The 10,883-nt window shown below is 33.8% G+C and overlaps 2 protein-coding genes across 3 annotated transcripts; one reads left to right on the top strand and one right to left on the bottom strand.

The window, feature by feature from the left end:
* The first annotated feature begins 1,843 nt into the window (after positions 1-1,843).
* LOC133871394 (WAT1-related protein At4g30420-like) lies at positions 1,844-4,902 on the top strand. 2 transcript variants are annotated; one of them, XM_062308846.1, is made up of 8 exons: positions 1,844-2,172; positions 2,238-2,306; positions 2,397-2,513; positions 3,147-3,375; positions 3,455-3,613; positions 3,704-3,852; positions 4,308-4,530; positions 4,704-4,902. In XM_062308846.1, the coding sequence occupies exons 1-8, from the start codon at positions 1,991-1,993 to the stop codon at positions 4,821-4,823; spliced, it is 1,248 nt and encodes a 415-aa protein (XP_062164830.1). In that variant the 5' UTR covers positions 1,844-1,990; the 3' UTR covers positions 4,824-4,902. The 2 variants fall into 2 exon arrangements, with proteins under 2 accessions (XP_062164830.1, XP_062164831.1); XM_062308847.1 differs by having other exon boundaries at positions 1,847-2,172; positions 4,690-4,796.
* A 1,805-nt stretch (positions 4,903-6,707) lies between these two features.
* LOC133870799 (tetraspanin-8-like) lies at positions 6,708-9,547 on the bottom strand. Its single transcript, XM_062308021.1, has 2 exons — positions 8,924-9,547; positions 6,708-7,195 (listed from the first exon to the last, which is right to left on the bottom strand). The coding sequence occupies exons 1-2, from the start codon at positions 9,428-9,430 to the stop codon at positions 6,893-6,895; spliced, it is 810 nt and encodes a 269-aa protein (XP_062164005.1). The 5' UTR covers positions 9,431-9,547; the 3' UTR covers positions 6,708-6,892.
* Between the last annotated feature and the right edge of the window lie 1,336 nt (positions 9,548-10,883).

Here is a 10,883-nt window from a genome sequence, read left to right as displayed (position 1 = left end):
TATTTTGCCCTTGTTAAGCTAGTTTCAGTTCTCTGCAGATACATATAATCATTTTAATTACTCAGTTAATTAGTCACAACAATTAAGGGTAATTCAGCCAAATAGCCCTTTAATCTTTTAGTTATAAGGGCAGTTCAACCCCCCTTAAAACTCACTTTTAATTTGGAGGTGACCGAATTAACTTTTTTGACGGTTGGGCTCATATAAATTAACTATTGCACACGCTATCTGGATCCGGTGATCAGATGACAATGTTTAATTACTTAAGAATCAATGAAATAGGATCGAGTAAATTAATCAAACTGAAAACATTTCAAAAAAACAAAAAAATAAAGCCGTCCTATCAAATTGATGCAAAGTGATATCTTGAATCCAAAAGATTGAAACTGAATATATGTACGGACTTCAGCATTAAACAAATCTGTAGAGGCTAGAAACTATGATCCTAGCAGCAATAGAACATTCTGGGATTAGAAATTAATCAAGAAACATTATATATAGGACCCCTCTATATAACAGAATATCCAAAAATATGCAAAAATATGTTAGGCCAAAATGATATTTGTACGTACTCACTGAGACAATCTTTTTTTTTTTTTACCGTGCGGATGAAGGGGCATTTGACATGGTAAATTTGTCAACGTAGTGCTGACACTGTGCACATGACATGTCAAATGTGGCACATAGAATTGTAGTTGAGTCAAGTATTGAATGTTCAAGCTTAGTTTGTTTAATTTTGTTTTGAACACGTACGAGTCAAACTTGAACTTATCATTGAACTAGATAATCTATTCAAACTCGGTTTATTTATTTTTCGAACGAACTTGAACTTGTTCAATTAACGTGTTTATTTTTTTGTAAATTCATACTAATAATTAGTTAATTAATTTAAATTTTATAATTTGAATTAATTAGATAAACCAACTTGAATGTTAAACAATCCAATCTCAAGTCTATATATGTTTTATAGTATGCGTATAAATTATTATATATACACATGTATACATACACATAAGTACACTCATCTACACATAAATGCACACATATTTAATTATATAAAGACCCATAATCACAATAATTCAAATTATATCGATTACATTAGAAAGTAGTTATACTTGTATCTTTTTAAATACCGAAAGCTAGTGTTCACATTACAAAGTTAAATAAAACTATAAAAAAAATAAAGTTAAACAATTAAATATGTACGAATCGAGCCAAGTTTATACAAATTCGACTTGTTTAATAAACAAATTAACCTAAATTTCCATCAAGATTTGTTTGTTTAATAAATAAACTTAATACGAATCGAATTGTTTCATTTACAGACAGATTGTCCTCTGGGTTTGTTTAATTTTGTAACATTTGCATCTGCGAGTCATATGTCACCATTTTCCCTTAAAGATAGACTTCATGGGGAGTGGGAAACCCATGTTTTCCTTCAGAAGCTATAAGCTGCCAATCCAAACAAGAAAAGAGGAACTTTAATAACGCAGAAAAAGATAAAAGAAGCACTTAAAGTATCATATCATCAAGAGAGTAGCTCCAACTTTACGTCCTGTCAATGCCAATCCTTGCTCCATCCACAAAACCCCATTCTAATCTCCCCACGTCAGACGCAACAAATTTAATCATTTTTATAATTTTTTAAAGACGCGGCTACATATCACTGTTATGATTGTATTAGTTTTTTTCTTAATTCTTTGTGTCTCCACCTTTGTTAAGCCAGAACCGAAACAGTCTTCACGCTTATTAATTATCATACTATTTTTTTTTTTTGAGTAATCACCTCGATTAATATAAAATTAGTGATAAATAAGCGTGAGGAGTAACAATACACGAACTCGAAATCCTTATGGTAATGTCACATGTTTCTCTCCCCCCGTGTGTGCTTTCATGGTTGTTGCTATATATATATATATATTAAGGGCGTCAAAGAGGTGCTTTGAATGTTGCATATTTACGGTACTCCAAAATTTCCGAGGAGAAAAGTATGGGAAGGTTCGATGATTACAAGCCTGCAATGGCTATGGCTGGGTTACAGTTCATTTATGCAGGGCTTGCTCTCTTTACTAGAGTTGCTCTACTGCAAGGAATGAGCCCCAGGATCTTTGTGGTCTACAGGCAAGCCATAGCAACTTTGGTCATGACTCCTATAGCATGCTTCACAAGAAGGTAGTCACAAAATACTCTCTCTCTGTCTCTGTCTCTCTCTCTCTCTTACTTGCTTCTGTTGGCAGGAGGAATTCTGGGAGGATCTCGTTGGGATTAAGGAGCTTTTCTTTGATATTTGTGACCTCTCTTATTGGGTAGAGTTCTCTGGGAATTTGTGTTCTTGATTTAATAACATAAGGTGGTAAGAATACAACTGATATTTCGTGTCATGTTTTTCATTGTAGCGTGACGGCAAATCAGAATGCCTATTTTGAGGGCCTATACTTGGCCTCTTCAACAGCAGCAAGTGCCATGACTAATCTAATCCCTGCAATCACCTTTGTAATGGCAGCCATTGTGGGGTAAATGCACAAACCCAATTCAGTTTAGGATCATTTTTGTTGGAATATTAATTGAATGGTTAAGTTTATCTTCTTTTTTTAAGCTTAAGTTTTTTTGGGATTAGTAGTGATTTAATAATTTTGACAATAGACATGCATTGAATAGTGCTTGATGTTTTCCATGTTATTATCCATCATTAAGATCAACATCCCATTACTGTAGAATAATAAGAGCAAAAAAGATATCTCAACTGAGCCTTAACACTTCAAAATGATCTCATTTTTATCAAATGCTGAAATCTAATTCAAACCATGCTACCCAACAGATTTGTTTTGTATACTTCCTAGAACAGAACAGAATGATTTTGTACACTTTCACCACAATTAAGTTAAATCAACCATACTCAATTACCTTAAACTTATGATCTCGATCTCTTAGTATTCTGAGTTCAATCTGAGTACCAACGTCTGATAATATTATTGTTCAATTCATGATACTCTTGAACTAATAAAAAATCTGATAGAAATAACGTACATAAAAAAACTGGAACCCAACTACTCTAAACCATGGTGATCTATGTTATAAAATAAGTCTCTGCTCATTGTAAAAGTCTACAGCTATTTACATGTTTTAAAAGTCTCTGAATTGATTAGAATGGAGAAGGTTGATATCGGGAGCTTGAGAGGCATTGCCAAGATAATAGGCACAGTCTTCTGCGTTGGTGGAGCCATTTCCATGGCATTGCTCAAAGGACCAAAGCTATTAAATACAGAAATATTGCCACCATCAAAAGCTGCCTCTGGCACTGGCGATAATTGGCTGCTGGGTTGTTTATCTCTCTTTGGAAGCAGTTGTTTCTGGTCATTCTGGGTGATTATGCAGGTATTTGCTAATTGAATTCACTTACATTATTCATTTTTTTTTTTTTTATCACAATAACTGTGTCTAAATTTTCAAACAGGTTCCAATTTCAGTAAACATTCCTGACCATTTATGCTCATCTGCTTGGATGCTTTTCATGGCGATGCTACAATCAGCAATGTTTGCATTACTATTAGAGCATGACTCAGAAGCATGGTATCTCCATTCAAATGTTGAATTTGGATGTTGTTTATATGCAGTAAGTATTGAGTTTTTCATGACTAATCATCATGTTGTGTACATTTTGATTTCCACCAAAATAGCTCAATCTGATACTTTTTATGGATAGGGAATTGGATCTGCGGTTACCTTTTTTGTTCAGGCCTGGTGCATATCACAAAGAGGTCCACTCTTCTCTGCAATGTTCAACCCTCTATGCACAGTCATTACAACCATTCTATCTTCTGCGTTTCTACACGAAGAGTTATATGCCGGAAGGTACTGAGTTTGAACTCTATTTCCGTTATTTACCTATTATTTCAATTAAATATTCTACGTATTGGGTCTATAAGATTACATAGTCTACAAAAGAGATAAGAAGAAAGAAGAGAGACATAGAATTAAGATAGTTTAGCCTATGGTCTACATCCATACGGTAAAGCTTTTTCTTGGCTACATTTTTCTTGATTACTTGATTGTATATAAAACTCTATTTATAATGAAAGAATCTGAATGTTACATGTCTCTTGTACTTCTATATTAATAATAATAAATTTAATTTACATAAACCATCTTGTAACTCTTGAGTTCTTGTAACTCTTTTCTCAATAGTGTCTCACCTATTAAGCATACATGATCAAGGAGCATGTTAGACTTAGAATTCTTTCAACAAACTAGGTTGTATTCTAACCAAGTTTTCGTGGGTTTTCTTCCATAATTGCCTTGGCTTTCAGCTTGGTAGGTGCTTTTGCTGTGATCATTGGTTTGTATGTTGTGCTGTGGGGTAAAGCCAAGGACCTTGAGAAGATCAAACAAGAGGCGGTTCCAAAGCTGCAACATGATCAGGCAAAGATAGTGCAAGTGTTGATGCATGAATCTTCAGAGGAGAATAGTAGTGAAATTGACATGGAAGAACCATTACTGTCTAGGAAATCAAGTGATGTCGATGAAATAAAGGTATGCGGTTAGCAGTTATTGACTGCATTTGTCTATCCTTAAAATAACTAATTGCCCAGTTATAGGCGGTTAGCAATTTTTTTTTAACTACCTACAAAAACAGTTATATAATTAATAGTTATTAGACGGTTAATAATTATATACCCTTATTACCTATAGGGCCCTCTATGCAGGTAGGGACTTCTTTCTCCTCGATCATTCTCGTTTGCGTCATTTTCTTTGGACAAAGAACAATTGGGAACCGGATTCCGAAGAAGATAAAGGAAAGAATATCTTTATTGCAGATTTATTAATAAATAAAGATAATTAGTCCCAATTATTGTGAGAAAAAGACCCTCAAAAGTGATGCAAGCCACGTATAAATGGAAATTCAATCCAAAAAGAAGCGTGACCAAATAGAAATGAACACCCAATGGCAATTAGTCAAACATGTGCGTGAGTACGACAACGGCTTTGCCCCTCTCTTCTCATTAGTCATTAACACTTTAAATCATTATCCACCAAGAATCTGACCAACATTTTGTTCGATTGGAGTAAGAATTAAGAAAATAATGCCACGAGGGCCGGCGGCTTTAACAAAAAAAATTGAAAATATTCTTGTCATAATTTTTTATGTATTAAATATTAAAGAATTAATTTAAAAAAATCCTTCTTATAGCTTTTAAGATATAAAGTTACTAATTAATTTTTTATTTTCAAGTTTTTTTTTTAATATATTATGCTCAATAGATGATATTATTACTATTTTATCTTTCTTATAAAATAAATGATTTTAATGTTCTTTCAAATTACTACTCAATTAACAATGTTTTTTCAAACTATCCATAAGGGATAAAGGGTAGCTTAATCGGGTGGGGACTACGCCTCATGAAGTAGAGGTCACTAGTTTGAATTCCTCATTTCCCTTCTTGTGTGGACATGTCAAAAAAAAAAAAAAAAAAATATTGTTCCCTCAAACTTTCAATTAGAATAATATCCCCTCAAATTACTAAAAAGTTGTCGATATCATTCTTAAGGTCAGGAAAAAGACAAAAAATTACCTTTCAAAAATACCCATATAAATTCAATAAGAAAAAAAAATATTATTTTTTAAAAAAATTAATTTTTTAAAACTTTTTTTTTTGAGAAAAAAAAAACAAAATTTTTTATTTTCTATTATTTATTTTTTATTTTTTTTTAATTTTTCTTTTGAATTTGTCCATACCTGGTTTTTATGTATTTATTTTATTTTTTTAGTTTTAGTTTTAGTATTTTTTAATTTTTAGTATTTTATTTTGTTTTATTAAGGGTATTTTCGTTATTAGAGACTATTAACAATTTTTGGTGATTTGAAAGCACATTATCAAGTTGGATGGTAGTAAAATCAACATCATGCTATCGAGACTCATAAAAACCAACTAAAATCAACGTTTTTGTCTGATAGTAAAGATAACATATTAAATATCAAAGAAATAAAATAATAATTTTAAAAGAAAGTAGGTGATGCTTTAGTTTGAAAATTTTAAACATGCTACATTACTTTTTCTTTTTTCTTTTTTTCTTAAAAAAAAAAAAAAAATTAATATAAAAGACATATTTTGGGGGCCTTTTATAAATCAAGAGCCTTATCCATAGAGCCGGCCGGGCATGGCCGCATGTAGCGGTGAAAGAGTAATGAGCATTGCACAAACTTTATTTGATCTTTTCGGAATATGTTGAGGAGGATAAAAGTTGAAGTTGAAGGTAAAGGAGTCTCGTATGCAATCAACAAGTGGTTGGCATTTGATCCCACATTCGGAAATGTCCAACATGTTTACACAATGGTATAAATAAATAACGTAGGACCAAAGTAACTTCACCCACCACTGAAATCTACACAAACTTCATTCCCTTTTTCACACAAGATAAGATAAGGATATGGAGCGCAAGACTGCGAGGGCAGCAAATCAGACTGCAGTACAGGGCCTTTATGATCACCCACCAACCCAACCCCACTTGACTCTTGTCACGCCATACCCCCCACATTTTGTCAAACACAATTGACACCAAAATACAAATATATCAAACACCTCCTCTCCTTTGCTGTCAAACGAGCCTCATAACAAATGGCAGTTTTATTTTTTAATTTTTATTATTCAAAATCAAATAGCAGTTTGAGTAGAGAGGCAAAGTTCAACCAATGATGCACAAAACGAATCTGATCAAACTAGCAAGCAGAGAAATATCATAAAGTCATAACAAACTCGAAGAATACAACTAAGAATAGCAAAAAATACATTTACAGATAACAAAACATATAGGTGCAGGCACTGGGATATCTAATCCACAAAACAAGAGGTAGCCCACCTAGCTAACCACTCTACATGCTAACATATAATCCAGCCTACTGCCTGCTCCAGTAAGCATTGTCTTTCCTGTTATTTCTGAACGCACAGCACCCAACAGAGTAGACAATGATGAGGAAGACAAGGAAGATAACGTTGAGAACAGCCACCTTCTTCCAGTTACTTTTAATGTTGTCTAGCAATCCGGCCTTGCACGACTCACAGCTGTAGCACAAATCGGCCGAGGCATTGTCCCATGTGTTGCAGTCGGGGTTAGTAGAATTAACAACCGCGGGCTTGGTCCATTCAGTCGCGTTCACATAGGTAAAATCACAGTCATTTGGTGGCTTACAGCAACCAGACTGTAGATCAACCAACACAGGAAGGCTTTGTTAAGTTTGTGAAAATGACTCCAACATTATAATTGATCAGTAAAATGAGTTAAGCCACTCACTGCAATCTAAATTATACATAAACACACATGACACATTCTTGCACACATCTTCATTTGATCTGTTAAAAATGGATTATATTTTCTTAAATGTCCATGAACACAAGGGAACCATCTAGAGCTTGACCATCCTTAACAAAATATCTCCAAAATTATAAGGGGTCCGGGCAGAGCTCATTCTATATGTGATGAAACTCTAACCCATGGCTCCAGCAGTTGAGTAAACCTCTAATCTAGCTGCTACAACTAATTTTATACAAAATTCTTTTTAAATATGAGAGGGCATTGGAATAATACCCAAATCAAGCAGTAAATGAGATAACAGCAAGAAAGGTCCCAACGGGTGAGAGAAAAAACTGAATCCGTGATAGTTTGGGTTTTCTTTGGGGTATCAAAGGACCTTAAAATGCATTTAAAGACCCAATTCGATCAGATTCACCAATTTATACCTCTACAGAGATATTATCTTCGACAAGGCATGATGCAGTTTCATGAAATACTACCAGAAATAAAGAAACAAATAACTGCATAAAGATTTCAGATCTTCCAAGAAACCAATTAACCAACCGAACTCAGTAATTCATAAACTTAGTCCCAGGCATCATCTATTAAAATAGTTTTACAACCCTTTCAGGAAAACAATTACTCAAAAAAAGATGGAATTATAAACTATTGTGCTACTAGGGAAGACAATTTTAAGTAGCAGCAGAATTCATTAGCTATAAAACCATAACAATGAACCAAACAGTGCACAGTTAAAGCAAAAGACTCTTAAACGCAGCATAGGATGACATTGATTCTACAAAATACCAATGAATATGTAAATTGTCTGTGTACAGTAATATTTCCAATTTCAAAGATCAAACACCCAATTTTGATTAGTCGAATAAATAAAGCTTCAATTATAAAAAAGGTGGTGATTATTCAAAAGAAATCCAAGCAGATGCGTGTTCATGAACCCGTACAAAGTAAAGACACTTTAGAGAGGCTCAAGAGCAGCTTTTGGAAAAAGATAAATAATAATAAAAGAAGACTACTCAAAGTCTTTTTATCCTAGAGTCAAAACTTTGCTCGAAAGGCTTCTAACTTTTTGTTTTTAACAAGTAGTAGCAGATTTACAAAACAACATCAAACCCTTCACAAATCCAGAAATCTGATCCAAAAGATGTCAAATTTATAATGCAGTCAAAACAAAAGGTCGATAAAGAAATTCACTCACAATCATATATTAGCAGAGTTAAATAGGTTTTATTAACCTCATCTTTTTGGGCAGAAACCATAGAAAGCCAAGACAAAAGAAAATCGAAAGTCAAGATTCCAACCAACCAAACTTCAGATTAACCAGCACATGAAAGATTTAAAAGAAGAACATCGCAGAGCCCCCAGAAGAAATGAAACATATTTGCTTAAAAAGTCAATTCTGAAACAACCACATGCAAAATCAGAAAACTACAAAACATAAACTTGTGCTTAAACCTACATAAATCAGATCTCAATCAAACAGATTCAACAAAAAAAAAAAAAAAAAAAAACAAAGAAAAAAGAAATTAAACCTAAATCGAAAATCAAAATCCCACACCCACTACCCAAAAAAAAAAAAAAAAAAAATCAAAACCAAAATGTCAGCAGAGAAGTATACCTGAAGCGCGGAGAGATGCTCGGTGTAGAACTCACCAGCGGAGATGTTGACGTACTTGTTAGCGAAGTTGGAGCAGACCTTGCTGTCGTGCAAGCAGCTCTTGATCTTGTTCCAGTTCTTGTTGTTGTTGACCCTCTTCTGGAGCCAGTTGGAGTAGTCTCCGAGGCGGTACTCCTTGTAGCCGCGGCCGGAGACGACCTGTCCGGCGCCCTTGTTGGTGACGGCGAAGGCGAAGATGGTGAAGACGGTGAGGAGGAGGATGAGGAGGAACATGACGAGCAGATAGAACCAGAGGAGCCAGGAGACCTTGCAGCACGCGCCGACCAGCCCCGCCAGGGACACCACCATGAGGAAGACGCCGAGCACGATCACGGGCTTCTCGAGCCAGCGCTCGCACTCGGAGTTGGCCTGGTGGCTCAGCCATATCCCGCCGGCGAGGATCGGGATCGAGAGCACGAAGGTCAACAGGTTCAGGAGACCCACGAGGTTGTTGCTGACGCGAAACATGACGCTTCTCCTGCTCGAGAAATTGAAGAAGAAAACGAAAAAAGAGAGGCGTCTCCGTTTGTGTATACTACGCGTCGATATATATATGGGATTTGGATGTTGAAACTTGAATGCGGCAAAACATGATTGGTGGGTGGGTCGTGGGTGGACCATAGGTTTGACCTCCTCTAGCCTTTATCTTTTATTTTATTTTTATTTTAATATTACTTTAATACTGATGTGACACTTTTAATTAATTTTTAAATAATTATCATATTTTAAAAAATAATAAATTTTTTAATTAAAATTATAAAATAATACTACGTACCACATTTTTATTGGGATGAAAAGGTTTTTCCTTTCAAATAAATGAAAATGTCAAGGAAAAACTTAAAAAATGGTACCTAAAATTATTCAAAATTATGAAATAAAAAATATAGTATATAACATTTATCTTGCTTCACGGATAAAAATTTTCAACCAAATAAAGAAAAGAAAAGTCTAAATTAAGGGTGCGTTTGAGATTGCGATTTCGTAGAGAAAAAAGTACGATTTTAAATCAAATCGCAGAAAATGAACTGTTTGAAAACTGTGTTTTTAAAAAATTGCGATTTGAAAACGCAGAAAAGTGCTTATTTAAATCGTAGGTAATTTGGTGCTTTTTTGAAAACGCACCATTTTAAAAGGTTAAACTGCGATTTTAAAGGCCAAATTGCGATTTTGCCATACGCTTAACTGCGTTTTTAAAAATCACTTTTTTAAATCGCACATTTTAAAATCGAACTTTTTGAAATCGCAAATCCAAATGAACCCTAAACCTACTCAAATGCCGGAAGTGGTAGAAGATTCAAAAGTTATAAAGTACTCGTAGTGGTAATTTTTGTTCAATTTAACTTTCTATTTAGTTGCCGAGAAAAAATAAAATAAAATAATAATAATAATAATAATAATAATAATAATAATAATAAAAAAAGGGTTTCTATCCAATTGTTAGCTGGTTGTCGGACGAGGTTTATGCAATTCTTTGATCTCTTTGCTTATCTTGTCTAGTCTCGTTTTAAGGATAATTTGAAATGAAGTAATTCTATACCTTTTTATTTTACAGTAGTGATGTAGCATAGTCTCGGCTAATATTTATTGTTATTATTATTATTGTTATTATTATTATTGATTTAAAAGTTGGTTGGGGCGGTAAAGTCGTGGAATAGTTGTGAAATAAAAATGCAGTTCCTAACATTACTCTTTCACATTATACTACAATATTAAATTTGTATGAGTAATATTAAAAATCACACTTTTATTTAATCTTTGTTCAACCCTACTGTCGTGGCAGCATCAATCAAGTCTTAGATTTATTTATTTTAACAAATGTCGATTCAAAGGCTAATTAGCAATTCCACATGAGTAGGATAAAAGAGTAATTTATAGCATTACTCGATGCTAGGCTGATGTGTCAGTAATCAAATTTGTTAAA

The sequence above is a fragment of the Alnus glutinosa genome, chromosome 6 (genome assembly GCF_958979055.1).
Source record: "Alnus glutinosa chromosome 6, dhAlnGlut1.1, whole genome shotgun sequence".
Lineage (NCBI taxonomy): Eukaryota > Viridiplantae > Streptophyta > Magnoliopsida > Fagales > Betulaceae > Alnus > Alnus glutinosa.
Note: the sequence above shows the minus strand (reverse complement) of the source record. Positions and strands in the feature narration are given on the sequence as shown.